A 27,873-nucleotide genomic window follows, 5' to 3' on the forward strand; every position below is an offset into this window, starting at 1 on the left:
CTGAAGAAGCTTCTCGACAGTTTTATGGTTGTTCTGCTGGTTTGCTTTGACGCACCGAAACAATGTGTTTAATTCAGTCAGTTTATTGACAGGCAAAAGTATCTTTTTGGTTGGTGTGCTCTTACCTTGAGAGCCAGGGACACAATGCCCCAGGCGGTCCTCCTCCCCACAGTTAGCTTGCTCTCTCACCACACCAACCTGGAACCCTGGGGGAAAAATGAAAGAAAATATAATGCGCATTACAAATAGCTTTCCAAAACTTCAGGTCCTTCCACTAAATCTGCTCTGACACACTAGAGAGACAGTCTCACTAAACAGTAACATATTATCCCAAGGTAAAAACAATCATGGTTAAAGTGTAATTTTTTGTTTCCTCCATGACCCTAAAACCAAGGTACATACAATAAGAACAGACAAATACCAAAATGTCCTCGTGCCCTGCATCAATCAGTTAGTTTTACATTTCACTCCCAGCAATTATTCCCCACAAAGTCAGTAATGTAGGTGTCAAAATGATAAGATATGCCTAGAGCACTTAATCATCCTTGTGTTGATGATGTGAAGAAACTGTCAGGTGATTCTTTCTGACTCGCATCCACTCACTCACTCACTCACCCAAAGCTAATGTCATAATGTAATAAATTTCCCACTCACTACAAACAATAACAAAAATAACAACAGATGAGGTATGCCTCCTGCTCGGAGTACGAGGATGACCTGGGAAATCGGTGTTCTTACTGGAACGTCGAGCACCCTGTTCGGGGCCTCTATAGTCAGCATGACTTCAGAGATATTTATAGATTCCTCGAGCCCAGCCTAAAGCCACATTGTTGTCTGTCATTTGATTAGTCTGCTATTGTATTAATAAGCAATGCTGGCTTGGGAACAAAACAAAACACAAAGCAGCTGTTGATCTTTTTACAAACAAGATTAAACATGACAATCATCAGCGTTGTTGGAAACAAACTGTAAGAAGTCCGGGAAAAAAAATCCTCTGAATACCGTCTGTAAATCAAACCGCAGCAGAGGTAGAAACATGAAGAGCTATTCGAGTCTTAAATCTACCGTGGTCAAGTGCAGCCTTTTCAAAGTCAAAAGGCATTTTGGCACATTAAAACACCATTTTTAGGCACCTGCCTATGGTGTCCGCAAGACCTCTAAAAAGGTATCCAGTAGTATCGACCACAAAGACGTTGGCAGGAGATGTTTTAAGTCCTGTACATTACAAGGTCGGGCCTCCATCGATCGGACTTGTTTTTCCAACACATCCCACAGATGCCAGATTGGACTGAGATCTGGAAATTTAGAGGCCAACTCATCACCTTGAACTTCTTGTCCCGTTCTTCAAACCATTCCTGAACCATTTTTGCAGCCGCATACCAGGAACCATCACATTGCCGTCACAATTTGTGATGGGACCTGTCAAGAGTCGCTCAGATCTTTACGCTTCAAAAACAACAACTTCAAGAACTGACTGTTCACTTGCAGCGTTCTCCCTCGACAGCTGCCGTTACATCCAGATAATCAATGTTTTTCACTTCCCCTGTCAGTGGTTCTAACGTCGTGTTTGATTGGTGTATGTTATAAAGTGATTATCAACAGAGAGAGACAATTAATTAGTAATCGATTTGACAGTGCTGTGACCTGCTTTCAACCTACCAGTAATGCTGTCATTAAAGTCAGCAAATGGACCATTACCAAACATTAATATGCCATTCACAGAAGCAATGGCTGTACAACTGCGCAACTAATGCTACAAATAAAACCTTTTTGTTTTGTCACTTGATAAGCTATTTGCCCTGTAAAAGATTCGAAAACACACACACAAAAGTAGTTTACTGTCAAATAAGACAAAGAAAAGGCTCACATTTGAGTGCCTGGATCCAGAACGTTCTTGGAAATTTTGCTTATGCTCATCATAGTCACATTTATTTATTTAGATGTATTGATTAATCAACTTATTTTAGCATATGCACATTATGCCTTCAGTGCGCCGATTTGATCTTCAAACTCTAAATATGAGCAAAGCAAAGACTTACAAATAATTAACTCTGGGATAGCCAAGACTAGACATATTCTCCTTTCCCTTGTGGCCCCGTACTTCAACACACAGACAAAAAGGAAAAAGTGAACAATGAGCCATGACCTAATGACACAAGTCTATAATTCATGGAAGCATTTGGAGGAAAATGTTTTTTGTTGCCATCATACTCTGCACTCAATGTGCTTTCTTTATCACTTCCCCTCCTACTCATGGGATATTATAGCCAAGCTTTGTTCCCCGTCATAAGCCAGTCATGTTGTTGCTCACTGTAGCCACTGGCCTTACTGAAAAATCTTTGACCACCTGCCCTTCCTCCGGTGTCGCTGTAAAAACTCTTCCACAGGCAGCTTTAAGAGTCAACAAACACTGATAATATAATTAACCAACAACAACAACAAAAACTGTAAAGGAAAATCATGTCTACAGAACATTTTATGTCACATGTATGCATATAAAGCAGATGTGGCAAAACAACAATGACAGAACTGCTTCCAGTTTCATCATGAGTAGGAAAATGGTTTTCATGTAAAAAGCTAATGGGGCAGATCTGCAATTAACTTGAAAGAGCTTCCTTTTTCTCAAACTGTAAACTCAGATCAAGCTCACTAAATCAATCAAACTCAATAAACAGTTTAGCAAAGATAATTCAAGGCCCTTGCTTCATATGCAGCATAGATAAAGAACTGCTATCATCGCTGTGGGGGAAAAAGGGAGTTAACACGGATGAGATCAGAAAGTGGAAGGCGTCGAGTTCTGCAAAGGAAACCCTATGAGAAGACAAGTGGAGGGAAAGGGCTGGGAAAAACTTTAATCCTACAGATCAAAAGCATGCTGAGTTTTAAGAAGGACCACATGCTTTTGGATTAACAGTCTATGAAAAAGTCCTTTTACTACTGTGAAAGAGATTTAAACACATTTTTACTTCATAGAGCTTCTTACTGGTACAAAATTACCAAGAGTGAGAAAAAATATTTCTGTAAGAAAGCAACTGTTCAGTGAATTATTCTACATTTCATTATTTTACAACAAAACTGAGTTAAAAATGTCATCTTTGTGTGAGGGCAAACCAAGATGAATGATGGAAAGCTGCCTAAATTTACTCCATTCAGACGTTTTCCCACATAAGTCAAGGGAATTAAGGTATTTCCAGGTTATTTTTTAAAGCAATAAGTGTGTTTTTTTTAATTTTTTTATTGAGTTCAGCATATACACAGATCATAGAGGTACATTTTCAGCAGCAGCTTCTTGCGACACATCAGTTAAGCAACCCGGAAAACAACCGCTGTGAAACTCACAATGCAACAAGTGTGAGGGTCACATCCTATTTGGTATTCTTACCAGGTATGTGAAAAGGACATCAAAATGGCTGCTTCAATACAATATGATCTCTTGAGCTGATTCATGATCATCATTAGGAGTATGGTTTTAAGGACGGACCACCGGGATCTCAGTCCTGAGTGTTCTGTCGCAGACTGCCCTCTGACAATTCAACATGCTCAATCGCCGAAACAATAGACTCAACAGTTTACTGAAACCTTGACTTCGGTGCCCTGTTCATAAACAATACTTTTTCGATTCCAATTTCAAGAACTTTTCTAAAAATCCATTTTAAGAAAAAGAAAATTACATCACACATTACAGTAAAAAAAGAAAGTGTTTTCATGCATTTAGAGGTGGAGAGTGTCACCCTGGATGTTTCCTGCAGCTATAATGGACAGATCTCCTGAATGCCTCACAAAGAACCTGTCACTATAGACACTACAATTTACCGGCGTTCCATTAATGCCACACATGCTATCAGGAGACGCTAGCTCGCCGGCTACGCACAAAGAGGGCTCCAGTGACTGCAACGTATACAACTCGGACAGGTATGTGGCCAAAAATGCGCACACAATAAGATAAAGTTTACAAATAAGTATACATAAATGAGATAAATAAAAAAAATAATTATTTTAGAAAAACAAAATTAATAAATAAGAGCAATGAATAAATACACACATGCAGACCATATACACAAAAACAAATAAAATAAATAAAAACAGCTTGGATATCTTGATGAATGGAAAAGTGGCAGGTGCTATGAAATGAAATGAACAGTGCAACCTTATTTTATGGTGGTGTTGAATAGTCCGACAGCCGTCGGAACAAACGACCTGCGGTAGCGTCTCTTTCCTGCACTGAGGGTCTGATGATCTGCCGTACATGTCTGCACAGCACCCAACAGACAAGAATTAGTGTTTTTAGGTTGTAAAGGAGATGTAGGGAAGACGCCCTTGACCGAGGACCTCAGGCTGCATGCAAGTTTGTCAAGAATTAAAAAAAAAAAAAAAGCTTTAGGTGCCAGGCTATGCAAAGCCTTAAAAGTCCCCCATAAAATCTAAAAATCAATGGGACATTTCTATTCTCAGGTTTGCATTACTCTGTAAAATTTGTACAGATGTTTCGATATTTATTAACAGTGTTCTCACTTTCACAGTTTTTTCCCTGGTCTTATTGGAAGCAAACCGCTATATCAGCACTGGAACGATCTGTTTCTCTATCATTGCTCTGTGGCTCCCACATCAAACAGTGCTGGGCTGCTGAGGGGACTTCTACCATGTCAGGATATTTCCCATCTCCCCTCTGAAACAACACTGGCAGGCCTTCCATCACAGGCTGATGTCTTTTAGCTCACCTGTGAAAAGTCTTGAGGAACATTGGCGCCTCACTTCTTAAACTGAGACAAAACCGCTTCCAAATGCCCAGTTTGACAATATCTTAAGCTCGAGCAGAAGCAAGTTCAAAGGTGAAAAGGTTAAATTCAGCTTCTAAATTCCTTGATTGCAGGAATTATATTTTCTATCTCTACTTTCAAATTGAAAAAGCAATCTAACAATCATTTCCAGTTTAACTGTGAAGTTTTTGAAAGACACGAGTCTGTTCAAATTGTAAATGGTCTACTTATATTACACACAAATTGTGAAATATAAGGACGTTTTGACTCAGCAGGTGGACATCCGTCTATTGTGCATGCACAGTTAGAGAATATTAATGTTTCTAAATCCTATTTTCCAACATAAAAGACAGGCGGACCAAAACTTCATCATAGAGAGTCCACATATGACATCCAAATTGAGTGTGTGTGAGTGAGAAACTTGTCTTCATATAGATTAAAGGAAAACAACAACAACAAAATGTGCATGGATATCATTCCTCTTAATGCAAAGGACATATTTGCATTAAAACCACATAAACATATTCATTTAACTCAATGTGTCAGCAAAGAAAACACAGAAGGTGAACTGTACAAGCCAGCACCACTGTCTCCGTTATTAGATAAACAGCAAAGTTAATACACAATGAAAACATTTGCCCTGAGGTGCTCAGTACGACTGCTATTTGTGCTTTACAAAGAAACCGGAAATCGATCAGGGCATTTTTTAAATTGTTGCCGTTGGTTAAATAAAACCAAATACCCTTCTGATCCTTTGTTTACTGAAACGTTTTGTGACGTAGGCGTGCCAGCCAGACCGCAACACAAATAAATAAATAGCAGTCACGATTAATGAAATCCACACTGACAGCATGCAGACACAACCAATGCAGGGACAGTCTCTCTGGGTCAGGAGTCTTAATTTAGTGAAAATAAATCTCCACAAATTAGGAACAACAAATATAATACACACATATTCACAAAGGCACATTCACTTTACGGTGGCACTTAAATATTTAATCATGCAGCTAACTTTTTGAAGCCAACTGGATGTCACGTTGTATTATTAGGATATAATTTAGGTTCTATACACATCGAGCTGTTGGTAAGGGAATTATCAAAAACTACATCATGAAGATGAATATTTCAAACAAGTCTGCAACAAGATTACTGAAAAGCGCCATTTCACAGAAGGAAACAAAAAGGCTTCCGAGGCACTTAATATTCACCTAAGTACAGTAAAACAAACACAAAATGGAAAGCGACACACCCATACAAGCCTCAAAGATTCACTCAGTGTCAGACGGGAGTCCACCAAGGGGCACCTAGGAATGATCTTGGGTGCTAATGTTTGCCAGAGCGCTTGTTAAAAGTCCAGAGTCCAGAGTCCAGAGCTCAATCTAGTTGAGAATGTGTGGCAGGGCTTGTAAATTAATGGTTAGCAATAACAGGGGAGCATCCAAGTCCAGATTTACAAAGCAATGACATGTACCACAGGCCAAAAGGTGCCTGGATCAAGTGCAATCAATTAGTTTACATATTTACGGCCTCGTCATGACTTTGCATTCACAACAGTTGTCAAACAGTTTTGATACTTTACTGGACAATGTGTACCATGTCAAATGGTACAAGACTTCTACTATTAAATGTTGAGTCAAGTTCTTGGTAGTCGTTACATGTGAAGGAGCTTTTTTCAGTTATTTTAGTTCCATGTTTTCGTGCACTTAAATTCTTGCAGCTGTATCTAATATACATAACAGGGCTGGGTAAAATGGACAAAATTAAATATCATGTTGGTTTTGACCAAAATGCTTGATATTAATATTCTAACAACTTTGAAGTTGCTTTCACAAAATATTTATACAATGAGATTTTGAAAAATTAATGTGACTATAATGACGAGGTGAGAGAAAGCAAATAAAAGAACACCTTGGACAGTCTGGTAAGTTTAGAAAATTACATCACTTTACTGTTATACAACTTTTAAAACCATGAAAAGATAACAATTATGTCATCACAGGATTTCTAATCTCATATCACAGTATAAATATACAATTAGGGATGTCCTGAGCCAATTCCAAAGATTGATATCGAGGCTGATAAGGCTTTCTTCTTTTTTTTTTTACTTATGGGTAACAGCTATACCGAGCTAAAGTATACTTAGCCCTAATCCGTTCTTATACGGCAACTGTAGCACAGGTGTCATAAACGGAAAGCTAGATTTTTGGCAGGAGGCCTACTTTATATGGCATACGTGCACCATAAAAATATTAAAATAAAAGCAAAAGCAAAAGCAGCCCATCACCTCCTTGTAATGTCTGCAAGAGGAGCATCTTGCAAGGAGTAAGTTACAAATGTGCTTTCAATATTACTAAATTGACCGGTAACACCCAAAACAATTTAGAAAGTATCGTACGTTTACCAGTTATTGCCGATGCAAGACTGCCTGGTCTCTCCCCAATATCGTAATAAAACTATGTAGTGTGAGCAACATCGCTGTTCATGTGAGTGTGTTAGAGGCAAAAATTTAAAGTAAATGAAATGAATGAACATAAACCAATGACTTCATGTGGGACTAGGATACTGCCCTAGACTTGTAAATATAATTAACTATTAACAATTTTGGGACCAATTTTTACCTCTCAAACACAGTTTTTAGGGGCGTTCTGAGAATTCTTGAGGAATTTTTGCCCTTTGTTTTACTTCATTTCCTAACTTGTCCCCTGGGATATTCTGCTGAATACTCACTCTCACTCACTTTCTATCACCATCATCATTCATGTTTTGAGACAATACAAAATCTATTCGGCAGCAAAAAAAAAAAAAAGCCTTTAAAGCCAGCAGTCAAGACAGAAGTACAGAGTTGTTGCTGTGGCCAAGACTAAAAACAGTTAATCTGTTTCAAAACAAAAAATGAAAACTTGCTTTATTATTTTACAAAAAGTGACCAAAAAAACAAAAAAACCCATTGAGAAACAGCTTGGGATGCAGATTTTATTCAAAAAGCATTACAGAGATTTTGTATACTGTCAAGCATAAAGATTGGACTGAGTTTAATCATTTTAATGAAGTCGATGTGTGCACTGTGGAGTTGGATTATCTCGAGAAATAGTGAGGATCAGAATGAAAGTTCAGCAGTTAGCCAATATTAAAGGACTTAAATCGGGTGGGGGGGTAAAACCACTTGATCTCATGAAGCTGACTGGATGGAAACCAGATCGGTGGCAGGTGTTTCAGGGGATGAAGCTGTCAGAATGGAGGCGTGTTGGTCAACGATGTAAAGCGTCTACAACCGAACTGTTGTACACTGACGAGATGACAACTAACACTGGACAGCTCCCATCATCGTCTGCAACAAAAGACAACTTTTTTTTTGTTTTTGTTTTATTGCGCCGTTTAAAAAGGTCAGTAAAAGACCAAACACGACCGCACAACTTCGGCTGCTTCTGTTCAATCTGAAATCTCCACTCTTGTTTGGACACTTAGCCAGACTTTGACCAGGGCTTATCTTTGATGCGCTGTTGTTAATAGCAAAGAGGATAACACAGGGCAGCGTTAGGTGCCAAACTGTTGACAATGAACCAAGGCGACGGCAATCCGGGACGCCGGGGGGGGGGAGCGCTTCAACTGGGTTAACGGGAAAACATCGCTGGACGTTTGCTAGCTGGCTAACATTAGCCACGCTTCATTGTTAGCTCAACAACAACCTCCGCGTGTCTTCCTCTGTCGACCCCGCGTTTTCAGTCGAATTCACCGCCGGAGCGAAAACCCGAGCCTCACTGGTTTAAAGCGCCGGCCAGTTTTCCCAGACCCTGCCCGCAGAAAGGAGGAGGCTGGCGTCCAGCTAGCTTACCGCTTTAGCTATTAGCCGCGCTTCGTAGCAACGGACACATGGGTGATGATGATGATGATGATGATGATGACAGCGATGAAGACAAAACGTATTTCAGAGCAGCGTACTCACCCAGAACCACCTGGACACGCTGAAGATCACCTTCGAGTCATGGTGAGAAGAGAGTCGCTGTTATCTGAAGGAAAACGTCGTTGAAGGTGAAAGCGGGCCGAGTTGAATAGAAAAATGTTGTCGCGGCGGACAGGCGGAGGAGGAGAGCGGCCGTGCGTTGACAGCTCAGCGGGACAGACTGAGCACAACGGCGGCGGTGAACTGGCCTGAACTGGCTGTCTGACGGCCGGACGTGACGTCACGGAGGACCACGCAACGTCAACAGTCACCCTCGTTAAACATATTATCGCAGCAATTAAACGGAGCGCGTACGCTGTCATATATCGCAGGGGGTTTTTTTTTATTATTATTATTTGTACACCGAGTGAACATTTATACAACGACTATCGTAATAATGATAACAATATCTACGTAAGAAAAAAAAAATAGATTCACCGAGGGGACAAACAGTTTTGAGTAAATGTTTTAACAATTGCCCTGAATTTCTTATTTGTTACTGAATTAAGAGACTCAAAATAACATTACATTTCAATTAGAAATAACCTAAACAATTAGACTGAATTAAGAAATGTAGCTTTATGGAATAAAATTTCCAAGGTTAACGGCAGTCAGTAAATTCTTATCTTTATGTTCAAAATAAGTACGGTAATACTATTTTGCCCCTCGATGTTACTCACTCATGCCTTTTCATGATGAGTTACACTTTGTACCTCAGTCCTGCAGAAAGGATTTTTTTTTTTTTATCAATGTCTAAAAAAAACCTTGAAATTGAATTGCTGGTTGGATACATGTCAGATCATTTTTCCAGGTACATTTTTTGAATTTTATTAGTGATTAAGAATCTAAAGGGAAACAGGCCAATTAATGTCACAAAAAAGATTTTCCTTTTGGTATTATTTTCCTACTAACGTTCTCTAATATGTCTATCTGTTGTTCAACAAGTAAATGTACATACAAATCCAGGAATCTTAGGTTGCTTTTTATAGCTTTTGAGTAATTCAAATATGGGTGTGGAATTTATGACTAAGCTGAATTCTATTAACTTGATAGGGTTTCTCCTCAAAATTTTAAAGTTTTAAAATAAAGTTGACCCAATTGAAGAAGTCCTTACATTTTCAACTTCATGTGCCCATATTGTAATTACATTTTCTGTAAGAAATTCTTCGTATCACGCCATGTGCAAGTTGAGATGCATTATTCTAGACTTTCTAAAGATATTCCAGAGCCACGGAAGACATTGTCTTCATATACTGTTACTGTTACAAAAAACTGTTCATATCTTTATGTGTAAAATCGGTCAAGGGCCCCTTTGACAAAGTAGACAAGCAGCTCACCATTATATAATCCTTTATTCAGAGTTATCCAGTCACAACTATGTGTTCATTGATGAGTGTTAAGTTTTTGATTCATTCCTGGCTTAGTCACTGACTATTGTGTAACTCCTGAATAATTTCCCCTCCCCTTCCTCCTCTTCTGGTCAACTTGCAAGGTGAACAAAATGTCCTGCAGGTCCAAATCATTCTGCATCTTCCATGCAGTCTGCAGTGGAGTGATCATTGACGCACGGGCCAAGAAAAACAGAAAGGCCCATTCCCCACTGCTGCTTCAGATGTGCTAATCCGGGCTCTTCATCACTTTTGCAAACAGAATTCCTCCTTTTTATGTTGGACGCTCAGTTTGTTTTCCTTAAGCCCAGTCTCAGAAGGGACAGAGATGAGGCCCAAAGATCGCGCAATGCTTGCTCAGCATTTGTGATGGCATCAGACCCCTAAAACAGCGACTTGTATTTTGATCTATTACCAAGATGGTCAATAGTTTAAATTCTCAGGTGTAAAACAACCAAACAGACAGAGACAAACGGAATGCTTCAGTGAAGTTCAGGAGAAACATTTGACAACATAAGACAGTTAAACTGTCTCAATGTGTGTAATGATTCATCTTATTCAGATTTTCCAAATTACACAGGATGCGTTCCTATCCATCAGCAACAATAGACAACCCAAGAGAAAGAAGCACTCCATGTCTTTCCACAGTGGGTTCACTAATCACATCCCTGAGGGCAACCCAGTTTGATAAATAAATAAGAAGAATTGATTGAATTAGATATGTCTAAAGTATTTCTACTATTGGCAGCGCTCGGCAACATGGCTGAAAACAGGATCACAAAATAGAGAGGGATTTCATGATGTGACAAATGCAGGCAAAAATCACAATATACAATAATCAAAGCAGTTAACGTTTTCATGTGTTACGCAGTACATGGCCCATATTTCTTCATATTTGTCAGACAAAAACTTTAACTACTAAATTTGATAGTTTTTAATTCCAGAGGGAACAAGATCATTGATTTAATCACTTGCAGAACAAAAACATCCACATAATATTCAATAAATAATACTGAATTATCTCCCAACCTACTGGCTTGTGTTTACAAGCAGAACAAGGTGTTGAGTTACATTAATATCTACTGCTGATATCAGCAATTGCTTTGTTACATCTCATTAGTTATTTCCCAATCAGTTGTCTCAGACAGACATGTCACTTGAGGAAATGTAACAGGGAGGAGTGAAATACAGTTCACAACTATGCTTTAATCTGTGTATTGTTTTGTTATCAGGCATTAGGAAGTCCCATCAGTTAAAAATGCCCTGGTATGTTGTTCCAGAAACGTCTTGCATGGCCTCGAAGCAAGCAGATGGACAGAGGTCTGCTGAATGATGGAGAGGACAGACAAGCCCTGGACGTCTAGTCTGGAGCTTATCTACTCTGCCGGCCCTTTTCCCAGTCCAGCCCTGATAACCCAGGTCCACTAGCAAAATACAGGATATGACCCAATAACCTTGAATGGCAGCAGGGGAGTGATAGTGCTTTATTAGGGAAGGTCTTTACGGTAAATCTACCGAACATATCGGAGTTCTCAGAGGGTTTGATGTTAGCGTTAGCTTCGTCTACGAACAGCCATGAGTCAGTGGCAAAGCTTAATGCACCTATGGTAAAACCAATCAACATCAATTTAACAACGCTGGTCAGTTCAGGTCACAGTGTACTATACACACATTAGCTAAACTCTAAAAAAAAAAAGACAGGTAACAGGTCAGTGTTTGCCTTTTTTATTAATTCTCAAATAATACACCACATGTGCGTGATTGAGAGTTCATTTAGCCGAGCTTACAGCAGGCTCTTCTGTACCAGACAGAGTTTTCTGTGGGAGTCTAGATATGGAGCATGTGCAGACGTTGAAGGGTTTGGGGTTTGATGGCCACTCTTGGAGGGGAAACTCTTCCCCCTCCTGTTGTTTTGCAATTGGTTCACTCCATTGTGCATCTGCTGCTTCGAACTCCCACTGAAAAACACAAACAGGTCAAAGTGTTATCATGGAGAGTTACAGTAGAAGGGTTACGATTTTATATTGTGTCAAGTTTATATACGGACTGCAGCGTATGATTGTGATTGGCTCCCGTGCAAATATTTTTCTTGGGCCCCTTCCCTCGCCTCAAACGCCCCAAACATAAGCACACGCTCAAGTGTACACAGACACACAGACACAGAGATTTAGACAAGCTTAACTTGTTGTCCATTTCCAGGAGCTTCCTGCTTAAAGGTTGAGCCGTTGAGAACGTTTTTTTATGAGGACAACACAAGCCATCACAAATGACAAGGAGCAAGGTCTTTGGACAAACAAAAAAATATTTTCCAGCGAGTCTCCTTCTTTGGTTACTTTTGAGAATAAAGAAACCAAATCAAATAGGCCTAAGTAATGGGTGGAAATAATAGTGTGCCGTTCGGAACATTTCAATAGAGACAAATAAAGGGACATAAAACAGGCTACGACGCTGAACCTCAAGTGTTTTACACAAGATGGAGAGGTTGTGTATATAGCTATCACAATCACTGCAGTTTCTGGTTATGTTATTGATTGGTTGTTTTTAAGACTGTGTGAGACAGTCCATGCCCGATAGCTCCTGGGCCCAGGTGCACTGAACCGTCAATGGTTACGCAAATCTCTGCAGAGTAATAAGTAGCTACTTTCTAACGTGTCTTGGAGGCAATTTTTAAAATTATATCTCTATAATGATGATATTTAGGTGCCTTGTGGAAATGATTGTACCTTTAAGGAACAAAGAAAAGTATGTTTTGCTGAATTGACAGGTATAACTGGGTAGCTGCAGTTTGCTCAACTGAGTTAGTAAATTCATTTCAGGTAGGAGTTCTCCATTTAGAGCACAGGAATATGTGTGACTTGCTTTTCTGAGGTGCCGTGTTATAATGTTAAAGATTATGAGAGTTTAAAAGGTTGAGCATTGTTCACAAAGTTCAATTCCTGGCCAACAGGCATCACACAAGAGACCATAAACATCTCCCAAAATAGCAGAGGGCAGCACTAGTCCCCTATAGACAAGGCAACCATTTCACACCACTTCCTAGGCAGACAGACCCAACCCAATGTTGGTCTTTAGTCAAAGATCCTCTACAGCAGAACACTTGTTCCCACTTGGGCCACATGGCAAATCTCAAATAATTCCACCCATCACTGTACCCCTCAGCCGAGAACCAGCTCTGAGCAGAAATGTGCAAGAAACACACAGCAGAATAGAGATTTCAAGCTGCTGGCTGCACTGACTCTCAGTTTAGGCAGGCAGCACACTCCAAATTTTTTTTTTAGGTTTTCCCATGAGTAGTGATTATGGTGATATTTTGTAAAGAAGGCAAAATACTTTATGGAAGTACTGTTCAATGATCATTTTCTGTCTGATTGCAGCAGCTCTGGGTTTAATAAAATCCAACCATATAAAAAGTGACGGTTTCACTCTATCGTGAATTCATTAAACATTACACAGAGTCAACTAGTAAGGAAACTATCTTTCCATTATATCGCCAAGTAGACAGCCTCTGTTAATTCTTACTCTTAAGTGGAAAGAGAGTCAGAGAGAGATGGGTTAATCATAGTATTTACCTCCCATAGTCTTAAATCAGAAAGACCAGATACAAGAGATTAGTTCCGTGCCTGTTACAGTGCTCTGTAAAATAAGTTTAAAGACTGGGTCTCAGAACAATGAATATTCGGAAAGCTCCTGTAGTGTGTTTTAGGTGAATGGACCTCCATCAACCAGTGAAAGCTGGACTTTAGATTTAGTTGAAGAAAAGGAGTTTTCCCTGTATTCTTTATCATGTACAACATATACTCTCTGTACGTTTTGAACACTGTTAAATCCCTCCGACTTGTCTAACAAACCAACTGTGCTAAGGGCATTCACGTCATTTGCTTTTTCCTGTTTGGTGAACAGCATCAACCTGCAATTGTTTGTGCACCATTTGCCTTTGTTTCTGATTAAATGACATCCTCCATGGCTTGGCGTTCGACAGCAGCACAGTGAGGGAGTTTTCTCTTGTGGTTGTGAAGGCCAGAAAAAGAAAAAGCTTGTAATTTCACTCCCCTTGCAAACTCAAACTATGCATTTCAAAGAGGGAAAATTATATAAATGTACGCTGTCCTCTAAAACGAGACTGGTTTTGCTGCTTAGCCAATACAATTTGATTCTGAGCACTATTTTACACTGCAGAGAAAAGTTACAATACAAATCCTGCACTCTTACCCACAAACCAGCCTTTACGCACACACGTCTCTCCATAGACTTCAACTCATCAGTCCTAAAAGAAAATGCTGACTATTGTCATCTTACAAGAACCTCTGACGGCTGTCTTCTGACTTACTTCCCCCAGAGTCACATGTGAAAAGGACTAAGACTGGGTAGCAGCAGCAGAAACGCTGTCTTGACTATTCATTCTTCTTACGAGTTCTTCTCACAGCTGGATTTTAATAAGTAGACAAGTAAACGCCATTGATTTATAACACATTATAATCTCATTAAAATACAACAATCCAGTGGCACGAAAACAATCATTTTGTCAGTCCTATTAATGACCACAATTTTAACAAGCCGTCTCCAGATGTGTATTCTCATCACAATGAGTCAAAATGACTGCGAGGCATCAAATCTGACAGTTTACATCGAGAGAAAACAGCCTCGGAATAAAAAACGCAAATCCCTTCAATTAGTCAAACATTCATCAGATAGCATCAGTCTCAACTTTCACCGCTTCATGAACCTCTGTGCTGTAGTGTGTCAGCGAAAACTTCATTACGTGAGCTCACATGAGAGGGTAATGAGTGGAACAGATTTCAGATCATCACTGAAGTTCATTCAAGGCCACAAGTCCCCTTGTATGTCACGCAGCAGCAGTCAAACATTCAGTTACTCATTCATATTTTCAGTCCACAAACACCCTCGATTACATCAACATGCTGTCACCACCTAGTGGCGCTCTGTGAAAAGTACTTGTCATAGTGTTAATCACTGTTCAAAATAGTTTTCACTTTTTCAGTAACTTCAAAAGGCAACGCTGTACCTGAAAATACGATGATTGACAGGTTGCAGAAATCTGTGTAAATTTACACAATTTCAAGATGAAAGGAAATAGAAAACTGAGGCAGGTATCTAAAGTGTTCACATGACTAAATACTGCTGAACTGCTTTGAAATTAATCTGGGTTATTAGGGATTCAACATTAAATTTAATTCAATTTTATTTATACAGCGTCAAATTACAACATAAGTGATTTTAGGGCACTTAACATAGTAAAGTCCTTACAACATTATACAAAGGAACCCAACGATTCAACAACTTCCACATGAGCGGCTTGAAGGAAAGAACTCCCCTTTAACAGGAAGAAAAACATCCAACAGTGGGAGGGGAAAAACTCCCTTTTAACAGAAAGCTCAGAGGTGGATGGTCATCTGCCTCGACTGCCTGGGGTGAGGGGAGAGAGGAAACTCAGCGGAGAACATTAATAAATTGGATGTATTGATGAAATATTTCTTTTAGATTTCTGCCCTAATTGGTTAGCTTACTGAACCCAGAGAGCACCAAGAGAAAACCCATGCAGAGGGAGAACATACAAACTCCACAAAGAAAAGCCCCAGAAGACCAGCGGGTTCGAATCCAGAACCTTCTTACTGTAAGGCGACAGTGCTGACCACTGCATCTCTGTGTCACCCTCCAGTTTGTTTCCTATCCAAGTGATTTTACCAAAGAAGTCCAACCCACCTCCAGATCAGAGCTGACTACTGAAGAGTCATCGGATATATCTGAGGAGTAGAGGCTGTTGACTTTGATCACTCGCACCATCCAGTTGAGAGGCCCGTCCTCCTCCTCCTCCCCCTTACATGTCACATTGTTAAGGAACATTAAAAAAAAAATAGCACATCCATTGCAAGAATAACACTGATTGAGGTGAAGAAAATATATAGACATGATCGTACACTGCAGTGCCACACCAGATTCTTTACTTACTTTTTTTGCAGGTTGAACACTGATGTCCATATATTGACCCATCTCAGTCATCTTCTGGACATTTGTTGTCTTTGACAGAAATGTTGGATACTAAAATATTAAAACCAAGACATGAATGAGAGCATTATGAGCATACATTTTGTAAAATGACTCTTGCAAAAAAATTCTTAATTTTTTTCTTTTATGCCCATTTAAGATGCCACATCCAGATAAATAATTGAATTAAGTGGGACAATAAGTAAAATTCTAGTACACACAATTGTTACACACAAAACAATTAGTAAGCACTTTATCTACGAGGGAAGTCTCATTGTGACCGAGGTATCGTAAATGCAAGTACTAATCCTGTACATGCAACAGAAAAGAAATGTTGAAATAAACTTACTTTTGTTTGTGCTGATGAATGAATGTGCTGTTGTCTCTTACTCTTTAGAACAATGTTATCCTCGCCTGAGTCAGCTAAAAGGCTCTCCATGTCTGCAGAAAACCTCCTAGGCCGCTGCCTGCTTCCTCTTTTGCACCAGTGAGTGACTAAAATCTGACAGGGCCTGGTTAAAGGTCAACAGATCACACCTCAGTACTATTTACATATTCAATCGAGTCATTTAAATCTAGTTGTATTGCACACGAGCCCACTTTTTGTCTTGAAAACATGCGAATGCTCTCATAGGTTGAATCAATATTGAGTAAATGCCACAAGACAGAGGGAGTGAGATGCAGTGAAACTCTGCTACAAAAGGATACGAGAAGGTCTAGAGTGACGCAGCCTGTTGACGACAGAAGCCACGGCATGACTCTTATCAGAAACCCAAACCTGGTGTCATAGAGGAGGATGGCAGCAGTGTAGAGGGCACCAGCCAGTGAGCACAGCAGCCCAGAGAAAATGTTTACCGGGGTCAACGTATGTCCTCTGCACTAAAGGGAAAAGGTAAATGCCATGGCCTTGAAAGTCATTATCACTGGAAACACTTTTGGGGAAACATGTTTCTAAGTGGCTCTGACACCCATGTATTGTTTGTCACTTACTGCTCGGCAGAGTGCAGGAAACCTGGAGGAACAGGTGATGACAAAGGACAGCAGCCCAAGGATGTAACCCAGGATTTCAGTGTTGTCCTTTAGAAGAACAGTATAAAGTTGTTCTAATGTCAGCTACAATATCACGCAAGAATATGTAGGATATCTAAACAGACAAGGCTGAAGGACATCAATATTTATCCACAGCGCAGAAACTGTTGCTGTGAAATCTAACTTAATGTATTGAAAAGTATACAGATTCAGCATAAAAAATAAAAAAACTGCAGCATGGCAGAGATCAGTGGAGACAGGATTTAAGACCTATAAAATACAACTGAGCGTGACTAAATAGACAAATTGTATGTCCCGGCAAAGTATTTCAGCACATTCCACCGCTCACTATCCACATTTATTTGTCTGTGCAAGCACACCATTAAAGGACTCCAACTGGACACGTGGAGAGGGACATACAGCAGTCTCCTCCCTCTGCCAGGACTTAATGATTGCGGCTGGGTGACCCTGGACTTCAGAAAGTCTCCTGTAACCATCAGCAACACACACACTGCTAGGAGATACTGTCTCCTCCGACTCTTCATCATCCTCAGCCTCCTTTCTGAGGGAATTCCAGAGAAGATGGTCACAGTTAGAAACAGTTCCAACATGCCTCCTGTTCATTTGTAAGGATATCTGTAGAGATTCTCTGATAAATCTCTTTACTGTTTGGCCAGCTGGCTGCTAATATTTACGTGATGTACTTTGTTTGAAATTGTCTGGGGGGAAAAAAACAACTTAAGTTTTGTATTATTGAAATATGGAATTTCTCTAAAACTTACCTGTTCTTGAGTTCCAGCACATTAACACTGGTAAGCAGCACACAATACAATTCACAGCATCAATAGCAGCAGCAAGAGCACCCATCAAAATCTACAGAGGGAACAGCAATAAGTTACAGCACGTTACTGCATGCAAAAGATCACACAGCCTTTAGTTAAAACTGTAATACCTGTATATGCAGCTGTCTGGACTGAATGGCTCCCACTGTGCTGCACAGGTTACCGAGGAAGCAGTAGAAGACAATCAAGGTTTCTCCCCGACTCTCTCCCCGATATTTGCACCTCTGGTACACGGCCCTTAAACAGCCAGCACGGGTTCAATGACAGGACTGTTGTATGAAATGACTGGGGCAAAGTGTGAATCAAAATGCACTTACAGAAGACATGACAGCAGTAAGAGCAGCGCGGAGAGTAAAGTGAGACCAGCGGGGACGCAAAGTTCGTCTGCGTCATGAGAGAAACAGGTGGACACTGAATCCAAGCAAAAGGTGATCAAATTGGTCAGGAAATTGTTGGTGCTTCCTCCAGGTTGACCATCAGTAAACCATGTATATCGTTCCATTTTAAGCGCAAATGTTTACATTCCGTCGTATCGAAGAGAAACTGACCCGTGCTCGTTCCCCACGCAAACTACGTGCAAACGCGTGCGTCAAACGCGTACAGGAGCAAACTAAAAAAAGGCCCGCTTGTTGTAGGGAGGAGGGGCTTAACTGGGAGAAGTCGCCATGTGCGTTGTGATAAATTATGTCTCAATTTTAAGTCTTTGCAAAAAGCAAAGGTTCTGCTTTGTTCTCACCCACCTGCCCAGAGGTTGAGTAATGTTCAGGATCACTGCAAAGCCCTGCAGGTGCGGTCTCTTTTTAAGTATGACACCCACAATGATGGTCGTGATATGGGAGCTCAGTAATTGCTCTTTACAAACATGCTGTGGGAAGAACCAAAGGGGGCTGTTTCACAAAAGCAGAATTAGAAAATCAATGAAAACAGAGTGAAACGAGGTTTGATCTTGTCTGGTCCTGGCTGAGCAGGTGCGGCTAGGTCAAGCCAGGAGAACCCAAGATATATGCGTATTCACGTCTCTTTTCAAAAGACTGCGGGGTCGATCAGACTCACTGAAGTTGAAACAAGACATAAAAAAACCAACTCCTGGCAGTCCTAAACGCCACCAGGTATAAAACACGAGACCCAAAGACCCACATGCATGTGTATTTATGACTGCAACAAATAAAAAGATTTTAGAGAACTACTTTGTGGAAAAAGGTTTTGAAGGCATACTCTTGCTTTAAAAAAAAAAAAACGGAGAAAGTTCCAAATATTACCTAAAATACAGTCTTTTTTCCTTTCCAACATTGCAGTGAAGCATTAATCAAAGATGGAAATGTAGTAAAGTGACAGCAGAGAGTATATAGAGAATATTGAGTTTATTCTACAACATAAATCATCACTATGTGAGTAAAGGGAGTAATCAGCAATTTTATTGATTAATAAAGAGTGTGTGGTCTCTTTTGACTGTACTAAAGATTTTATTTCAATTTCTTATAAATTCCACACCCTCTGGATGTTGAGTCCATCAGCTGCTGCACAACTGGTGATCCAGTTGATGGAATGCATTGCACCAATATGATCTTCAAAACAGAGCACTACATGACAGATTACCCTCCTCATTAGTTAATGTCAAGATGGCCGGACATTTCCCTACTCGCAGGATTAAGGGGCCCTCATCTACCAACAGTAGTACTCAGCATTAATTCCCTTGGAATCACATGTGAACTGCACTTGAGGGTTTTCCAGTTCGGTTGAAATGTTCTTCAATTTAAAAGGCTTCGATTTCAGATCATCATCAGGCCTCCAGATGCTTAGTAATCCGGCGTACTTTCTCCTTCTTGTTCCGGTTGCCATGTTTTTTCCAGGGTTTGCCCACCACCATCTCTGATTGAGTTTTTCCTGGGCCGACAGGTCCACTGCCTGGTTTGTAGCCCATGACGGACTGAACTCCCTTGGAGAGCGCCCGCACATTCTCCTAAAGAGAGAAGTCTATCAGTAATAAAGCATTTCATTTTATAATAAACAGCCTCTCAGCTGCAGCCATACTTACACACAAGGTTATTCCGACAAAAATAACTAATATACAGGCATTTTTCCAAACGAGTAAGAGGTAAGTAGGTGCCTTTTACCTGATGGAAGAAGTTCTTGTCAACTACATTTTCAATTCTCTTGATTTTATGCTGCGAGTTTGTTTCTGTAGAGAGGTCACAGTTTTCTAAATCTCTGCTCTGGAACTTGTTGTGTTGTGGCTGGAAGTCTTCAGCATCAATATGAGGAGGAGGATGGCAGTACAGAAGCTTGCCCTGCAGAGGTAAACATTGAGAGTGTTGGTGAGCGTCATCCAGGATTCACATGTTTGGAGTTAATTAATTGATGAGATTGCAACAATTGGTAAAATCATAAAATGTTAATCACTGGTTGCAAAATAATTTTACATAACAGCTACACCCTGAAATGACACAATGGAAGGCCGTTACTGTCTATTTAAATATACAGCTGTACAGAGGAGGCTGTGGCTCAGTCGGTAGAGTGGGTTGCACACTAATCTGAAGGTTGGTGGTTCAATCCCCAGCTCCTCCTATCCACATGCCTAGGTGTTCTTGAGCAAGACACTGAACCCTAAAATAATTGCTCCCAATGGTGTACTATCGGTATGTTGTAAGTCGCTTTGGATAAAAGCGTCAGCTAAATGAAATGTAATATGACAGCTGGAGGTGAAAGATCACTTTAATTTTGCTGGTTGGATTCATAATTTAGATGTCTTTTCCACTGACTTTTAAGAGACTGTTTATACATGTTAGAACTCGGTGCATAGTCCCTCGCTGTGACTCAAAAATTGCCCACCAACTGAAGAAAAGTAACCAAAAACAAGCAACCTGGTTGTATTCATTTGAACCCACATCTGACCCAGCTGTGAAACTCACGTTAACATAATCCTTCAGGATGTACCGCGCTGATCTGGACTGATCAGGCTGGCCGTGCGTTGTCATGAAACCTCTCATGTCTGAAATACAAGAAAAGACAGAATAATAAACTTTATACAGCTCTTATCTACAACCACAGTTAAAAAAAAAAAAAAAAAGCGCAACATACAAACACAAAAATAGACAAAACACATTCATGTGAAACGATGTTGGAAAAATAAACAAAAAGACATGAAGAGGGGAAACAAGAAATAGAACCAAGTCTATGACACAGTGTTCTATAAACTAATATAAAGACGAGGTGATGGATCCCGTTTCTATTCAGAGTTCAGTTGTTGTCTATTATTGATTTATTCTCTACAGAAACACTATAAATGTCTGGAAGCCTCACATCCATAAGCCATCAGCAGCTCCTCGGAGGTGGGGGGCCTGTCGGGGTCTTCGTCCTCTCGTGGTCTGATGATGTTGATGCCGTAGGTGCCTTCTAACACGTGCCGAGGGACTGACTGACATATGTGAAAAATCTATTAAGGACCGAAGCACTGCAAGCGTCCACTGATAATGCACATGGTTTGGCATTTAAACATACACCTATAACATTGTAAAGTGATGTCAGCGGCATTAGCTGACTCTAGTTTTATGTAAAATGAAGGATATAAGGGAGACTGCAGGTACGTGATCTCTCATCTGGTCAATGGGCAGAATCCCGCAGCAGATCATCTCAGCTTTAGTAGAAACAAAGGAGGGCATGACTAGACCTGGGCAGTCACAGAGACACAGGCCTGGCTCCACATAGAGGGTCTGGAATAAAACAAAACAAAAAACTACAACTTCAACTTTTTGTTGATGTGATCCATGAGCTGAAAACATGTGGTGAGTGTCCCTGTACCTGGAAGTGTTTGGTGTGTCCAGGAGTGGCTGAAACAGACACCTTCTTGTTCCTTAAAATAGTGTTGATGGTGGAACTCTTTCCCACATTAGGATAGCCGACCTGTCGAATACAAACAGGATGTAAATTTAAGAAGTCAGAAATAGGTCGGTGCTGTGGAATGTGTAGAGCTTCTTTCCATCCCTCAAAAACTATTTTTTTTTTTTTTTTTTACTGCATCTGATTCCGGCAATCTCCATCCATGAAAATGAAATAATCAGTCTAAAAAATTCACAGTGTAACTTGATCACAGCTTGCATTTTATTGCAGATTGATAGACAGATTATTTTACCCACCAGTCCCACCGTCAGCTGTCCTTCTTTAGACCTGGGTCCGTTGTGAACAGACTTGAACATGTCCAGCAGCTCATCCTTGTGCAGCAGTCGGCTTGAGTTGTGGAAGGATTTGTTGGATGAACCAGCAGCCCCCTCCTCTGCTTCCCATTCATTCTCTGAGCAGGTGTGCCAGTCTTCCTCATCCACAGTTACCATTTCCCGCTGCTCTTCCTCTACATCACTCTCTTCTCCCTCCTCTTCCTCTGCTCCTTTTTGACTCAGGTCTTCATTATCCGGCTGTCCTTCTTCCGGATCACTCTCTACACACTCCGGATCATCCACCTCCATGCCCTGTGAGAAGAGCTGTTTTCAACTATGTTCATAGGCAGAAACCAGTCTGAACATGCTGAAATCTTTTCTGCAAAACAATCTGATAACATCCAGCTCCCCATGAATAAGGAATGCGAGTCCAGAGAGTTATATTCATCCAAAGACTGTAAATATATATTGACACAAACAATATAATCCACAGCTCAGAGTACAGATCATGAAGCATCCTCCTCCTCCTCCTCACCTTTTCCTCGGCATCCAGCCTATCGCCCTCAGCCAGCGCAGACCAGAAAACTGCCCTCAGCCCCTCCTTCTCAAAATGCTTGGCCCAGGCTTGCCTCTGCTCCCGGGTCAGCAGGTCTGCCTTGTTCACCAGAAGCATGTTCACCTTGTCCCCTGACACCTCTCTCACATACGCCTCCTGGTGGCACAAAACAGGGAAAAAGAACGAGTTACAGCAACATCACCCAAAAGCTCAACTTGATACAATGCCACAGCTAAATATAGGCTCTCATATTATCCTGGTGTGAAAATGAAACTAAAGAAATTTTGGTTTTAGTTCTTATATTCAATTTTTTTTTTTTTTTAATTTAAAAACAATTAAATGAAGGTCTTTGAACATATTTCTGGAGGTGAAAAACTCGGTGAAGAATAAAACCACAAAAGAAGTTGATACTCAACAAAAAGCATAAAATGAAATAGTAACTGTATAAAAATGAATGCACCAGCACTTTGACCATGTATATGTGCATCCTAACGCAGACAACTGTCATTAAGAAACATGGGAAAGACAAGTAAAGCACTTACCAGGTCAAGACATCGGAACAGCAGAGGATTTCTCGCATCGACGATTTGAACGACAACATCACTAAAAGCAAAACATGAAAATGACTTTGCCTTTAGCATCACATGAAGACATTAAAGACAGATTCGAACTGACGGCAGCAGAAGATGGATTTTGGTTGTACCTCCTCTCGATCACTCTCCACAGCTGTCTCCAGAACTGAAGGTTCCTCTCAAATGGGGTGAGAATTAACTTCTGTTCTTCTTCCAGCCTTTGGAAATTACACTTATAGTTAGATTACTAACACTGATAATCAAATACAAATGTATGATAAGCTTTATATTAGAAAATGTAACAAAAAAAAAATCTTAAATGTGGAAAACATTTCCGAGTTATTTAACATGCAATCACTGGATCGCCACGTTGCTTTTTTTTATTAGAAAAGGTGGCTTAGAAGTGAGAATATATTACATACTGTGCGAGCTCTCGCCTCCACTCCAAGAAGCTGTCTTTCTCTGCCAGCTGAAGAGCATCTGGACTGGTGCTTTCATCCCAGTGGGGGCTGGAAACAAGGAAAGACATAATGACACCTGCAAATGCAAAATGCTGTAGACGTCGATGTTATGTGCGGTGGCGGGGGTGTGGTTAGCTCAGCTGCAGTGGGTAGAGAGTGGGAGGAGTGGTTCAGGGAACGGTGCCGGGCAGGTGTAATGAGCACAGCTGAGCCGAATACGGACTGATGAGCTCTCCCCTAATAAAGGGGAGCAGGGAGAAGGAGGAGGAGGAGGAAGCGGTTGCACGAGGACATTGGTGTATGGGCCGGGCAAATAAAAGCATTTTACACCTGAACGTAAGACTGAGTGTGTCATCTGTGTCCAGGAGAGACCCCGGTGGCACCAACCTTGCTACATTATGAAATCAAATCTGTTGAACTTACCGTCGGGGAATTCTGAGGAAATGCTTGTTGTCTTCGTGCAGCTTCTTCAGCTTGGTTTTCTCCTCAGCTGTCAATAAGCCTGCTCTAGCTTCGGCTGGCACAAACTTGATATTGAGTTTCTCTAGGAAAACAAGGAAAAAAATTAAACCGGCAGAAATAGCAGCAAAACAAAATAAACTTTGAACGTCTCAAATTCCAACTTTCTTTAGGACACAGAAAAAAACAACAACACTTCTGTTAGTTTTATATTTGTGGATAAATCCAACAAACACAACAAAGCATAACACACAACTAGCTAGGTTAGCAACCAGCGCGAATTTGGTTCGAAAGACAAGAATCAACAGTGATATTCGCATTCAGTTGGATGTGATGTCTGTATACTTGAACCATGTCAGAGAATGGTACGTATTGGGACCGTGAGTACAGCGTGCCATGATTAGTAAGTGAAAATGACCTACATTCTTTGGCTAGAACCAAAATGTACAATATACAACTGAAAAACTTAACATGAGTTTAAGTGGGGTTTTGCTTACCTGCAACAAACTCTGTTCCTGCCAGTTCAGCAGTGGCCAGAAAGTCATCCATGGAGCTTTGTTCTGTCACGGACTGCAGGTTCAGCCGTCCCCAGTCATAGCCATCGTTCAGTTCACTGGTGTGGAGCTGGAAACGTGAACCAGGTTAGGTTAGGTGGTTACTTTATTAATCCCCGAGGGGAATTTTTTTCACTCCAGCAGCATACAGGAAGCAATAAGATAATAATAGAATAATAAAAAGCAATAAAATAGCAGTAAAAAATATTAAATATAAAATGCACAGTATATACAGTACAGTATATATCTATATATATTATATACAAACAACCAAGTAACACAGACAACAGTGTTATTGTTGTGTGATGGATTTTGCCAGAGGTGAGTTATTGTACAGTCTTATTGCGGTCGGCAGGAATGATCTCCTGTATCTGTCCTTGTGACAGCGGAGCTGGAGGAATCTTTTGGAGAAAGTGCTCCGCTGTCCCTGCAGCAGGTGGTGGAGAGGGTGGTCAGGATTATCCAATATGGATAATAGTTTCCTCAGCGTCCTCCTCTCCACCACCTTTTCCAGGCTGTCCAGTTTGCAGCCAATGATGGAGCCGGCCTTCTTAACCAGTTTGTTAAGTCTGTTGGTGTCACCGGCTCCAATGCTGCTCCCCCAGCAGACCACAGCGAAGTACAATGCACTGGCCACAACAGACTGGTAGAACATCTCCAACATCTTGCTGCACACATTGAAGGATCGAAGTTTCCTCAAGAAAAAGAGTCGACTCATCCCCTTCTTGTAGACAGCGTTGATGTTGGTCTTCCAGTTCAGTCTGTTGTCGATGGAGACACCCAGGTACTTGTACTCCTCAACCATGTCCACCTGGTGTCGTTGGAGGAAGAGCCCTTTGAGATTGAGGGCTCTATGCAGCTCACCAGGGGGGGCAGAGGGGGGAGGGGGGCAGCAGAGGTGTTCTGGAGGTGTAAGGTGTGGAGGAGACAGATGAGGGTGGTGAACTAAACCTGTTGAAGAAACAGTTTAGCTCATTGGTCCTCTCCAGGGAGCCCCCTGGTTGTCTCTCTCTCTCCCTTTGAACCCAGTAATCTCCTTCATACCGGTCCACACCTCCCTCACGTTGTTCTGCTGGAGTTTGGCCTCCAGCTTTCTCCTGTAGGAGTCCTTGACCTCTCTCAGCTTCTCCTTCAGGTCATGCTGAACTCTCCTGAGCTCGTCCCTGTGATCCACGGCTTGTTGTTGGGGAAGCAGTGTACAGTCCGGGATGGTACGGTGGTGTGTTCACAGAATTTAATGTATTCTGTGATACAGTCCGTCATGCTGTTGATGTCCTCCCCATGTGGTCCACACAGCACATCCCAGTCCGTGGACTCAAAGCAGTCCTGCAGAGCGTCTTTAGCCTCCTGTGTCCACCTCCTCACAGTCCTGGTGGTTACAGGCTGCATCTGTACCAGAGGAACATACTTTGGTGTCAGCAGGACCAGGTTGTGATCTGATCTACCAAGGGGGGGAAGGGAAGTAGCACTGTATGCATCCATGGCATTAGCATACAGTAAGTCCAGAGTTTTATTGTTCAGGGTGGGGCAGTTAACATACTGGTGCAAAGTTGGCAGTACTTTATCCAGACTGGTCAAAGTCTTCAGTAACTGCCAAAAATGCACCGGGATGCTTAGTCTGCAGTTTGGACACAGTGGAGTAGATGGTGTCCACTGCTGCCTCTGCATCAGCTGATGGAGGAACGTACACAGCGATAACAATGGCGGACGTGAACTCTCTCGCAAATAATAAGGGCGCATCCCCACGGCTAGAAGTTCAATGTCCGGGCTACAGAAACATTCCTTCACAAACACGTGGTTGGGATTGCACCACCTCTCGTTCACATAGACTGCAATCCCTCCAGCTTTCTTCTTGCCGCTCTGCACAACGTCCTTGTCCGCCCGAACAGTCCTGAAGCCGGGTACGGCCGCGCTGTGGTCCGGGAAATGTGAGTGCAGCCATGTCTCGGTGAAACACATGATGCTGCACTCCCGGTATTCCCGCTGGGTCTTTACCAGCGCGCCGAGCTCGTCCGTCTTGTTGCCCAACGACCTCACGTTCCCCATTAAGATCGCCGGTACCGATGGTTTAAATCTCCTCCTCTTCGCCTTCAGCTGAGCTCCAGCTCTGCAACCCCGACGTCTTCTCCGAAGTTCGTCCGGGATTTCAGGCCTCGCTCCGGGCAGCAGCAGTAGAGGCCTACTCAGCGCGAACAGCTGATCACGCGAGTAAACAATAACAATGGCCCCCAATCCGCTGTGCGTAGCTCTCCAGGGGGGCCAATTATAACAAACTACACATTAGTCTGAATTGCAGTGAGTACTACTGAAGAAGCATATCTAATAGAAAAAAGTAACTCTGTAACATACTGCATTTTTGCCAAATGGCTGTTAAGGTTTATATTCCCATTATTGTCTTGCACCAAACCACACCGTGTTGAATATTAGCAGGCCCAGCATCTCTTCGAACATACACCCCTTGAAATGACGAGTAAAACATGCTCTTGGATAATATATTTAAAAGACAAAATGTACTGCAGGCGCCTATTTATTAATAATATCGTTTAGATTCGTGAATTCACATTTCTTCTGTGCAAATTATCAGTAAAATTGCATCTTCCTAAGGGAGTTTGACATTAGCAAACGAAACATACTAATGTAACACCTACGAGTGTCAGAGCATACAAATATATTATGAACTGGCAGACAGCTATCTTCTATGACATATTTTCACGTATTTAACATGAGCACGTTGTAACCGCGTCATACCCAGGTGTTGCCCCTCTTGTTTCCTCGGCCTGCCTGGAGTCGCTCCTTCATCAGAGCTCTGCCCAGTCCGCCTCCTCCACCTGCCTTCTTCTTGCCCATAATCACTTCTGACGCTGTTACGTCACAAAGCACTGCAGAAATATAAACTGAAGAGAACAAAAACACCGAATTTGTCAGTAGCTACTGTTCTCCATGTGCACTGCGTTGTTGTCGGAAGAACCGGAAGTGGGACAAACCAATGAAGTCAATATACGGACAGTTCCATTCGGGTAACGCTGGAACGTAAAGGTATTTCATAACAGCTATTTTTTTTCATATTTAAACTGATTAGTAAATCTGACAAGTTCTTGAGATACTTTAATGTCTCATTTTTTTTTTTTATTGTGGGCAGGGATAGTAAAGTATCTGTGATA

The 27,873-nt window shown here is 41.3% G+C and overlaps 3 protein-coding genes across 4 annotated transcripts in view; all 3 read right to left on the bottom strand.

The window, feature by feature from the left end:
* The window catches only part of atp13a3 (ATPase 13A3), a 36,404-nt gene extending 27,482 nt beyond the window's left edge, over nt 1-8,922 (bottom strand). For both annotated transcript variants that reach the window (XM_069153462.1, XM_069153461.1), the window contains exons 1-2: nt 8,701-8,922; nt 126-206 (exon numbers count right to left, since the gene is read on the bottom strand). The gene's annotated coding sequence lies outside the window, so the exon portion shown is untranslated. The remainder of the gene's footprint in view (nt 1-125; nt 207-8,700) is intronic.
* A 2,872-nt stretch (nt 8,923-11,794) lies between these two features.
* On the bottom strand, nt 11,795-18,513 carry tmem44 (transmembrane protein 44). The gene is made up of 10 exons (XM_069152902.1): nt 18,277-18,513; nt 18,070-18,196; nt 17,900-17,990; nt 17,498-17,679; nt 17,079-17,165; nt 16,797-16,967; nt 16,438-16,590; nt 16,053-16,142; nt 15,807-15,920; nt 11,795-12,043 (listed from the first exon to the last, which is right to left on the bottom strand). Exons 1-10 carry the CDS (start codon nt 18,459-18,461, stop codon nt 11,855-11,857), a joined length of 1,389 nt encoding a protein of 462 aa, XP_069009003.1. The 5' UTR covers nt 18,462-18,513; the 3' UTR covers nt 11,795-11,854.
* Nucleotides 18,514-19,305: 792 nt separating this feature from the next.
* Nucleotides 19,306-27,668, bottom strand: lsg1 (large 60S subunit nuclear export GTPase 1). Its single transcript, XM_069153473.1, has 14 exons — nt 27,461-27,668; nt 24,656-24,782; nt 24,123-24,243; nt 23,661-23,747; nt 23,370-23,456; nt 23,209-23,269; nt 22,646-22,822; nt 22,093-22,422; nt 21,758-21,859; nt 21,526-21,669; nt 21,260-21,383; nt 20,869-20,948; nt 20,074-20,247; nt 19,306-19,919 (listed from the first exon to the last, which is right to left on the bottom strand). The coding sequence occupies exons 1-14, from the start codon at nt 27,557-27,559 to the stop codon at nt 19,740-19,742; spliced, it is 1,893 nt and encodes a 630-aa protein (XP_069009574.1). The 5' UTR covers nt 27,560-27,668; the 3' UTR covers nt 19,306-19,739.
* Between the last annotated feature and the right edge of the window lie 205 nt (nt 27,669-27,873).

Source organism: Embiotoca jacksoni, unplaced genomic scaffold (assembly GCF_022577435.1).
Source record: "Embiotoca jacksoni isolate LCO1_2020_lvr unplaced genomic scaffold, fEmbJac1.0.p SCAF_19, whole genome shotgun sequence".
Lineage (NCBI taxonomy): Eukaryota > Metazoa > Chordata > Actinopteri > Embiotocidae > Embiotoca > Embiotoca jacksoni.

What these genes read in the sequence shown, in the direction of transcription:
- tmem44 (XM_069152902.1), bottom strand. Translation starts at nt 18,461, where the DNA reads ATGGAACGATATACATGGTTTACTGATGGTCAACCTGGAGGAAGCACC. An exon ending in GTGCTGGAACTCAAGAACAG is followed by an intron (nt 17,680 to 17,899) that starts GTAAGTTTTAGA and finishes GAATTCCCTCAG; the next exon opens with AAAGGAGGCTGAGGATGATG. An exon ending in TAGTCAGCTCTGATCTGGAG is followed by an intron (nt 12,044 to 15,806) that starts GTGGGTTGGACT and finishes TGTGTTTTTCAG; the next exon opens with TGGGAGTTCGAAGCAGCAGA.
- lsg1 (XM_069153473.1), bottom strand. Translation starts at nt 27,559, where the DNA reads ATGGGCAAGAAGAAGGCAGGTGGAGGAGGCGGACTGGGCAGAGCTCTG. An exon ending in GACACACCAAACACTTCCAG is followed by an intron (nt 21,670 to 21,757) that starts GTACAGGGACAC and finishes GTTTTATTCCAG; the next exon opens with ACCCTCTATGTGGAGCCAGG. An exon ending in ACAAGAACTTCTTCCATCAG is followed by an intron (nt 19,920 to 20,073) that starts GTAAAAGGCACC and finishes TTCTCTCTTTAG; the next exon opens with GAGAATGTGCGGGCGCTCTC.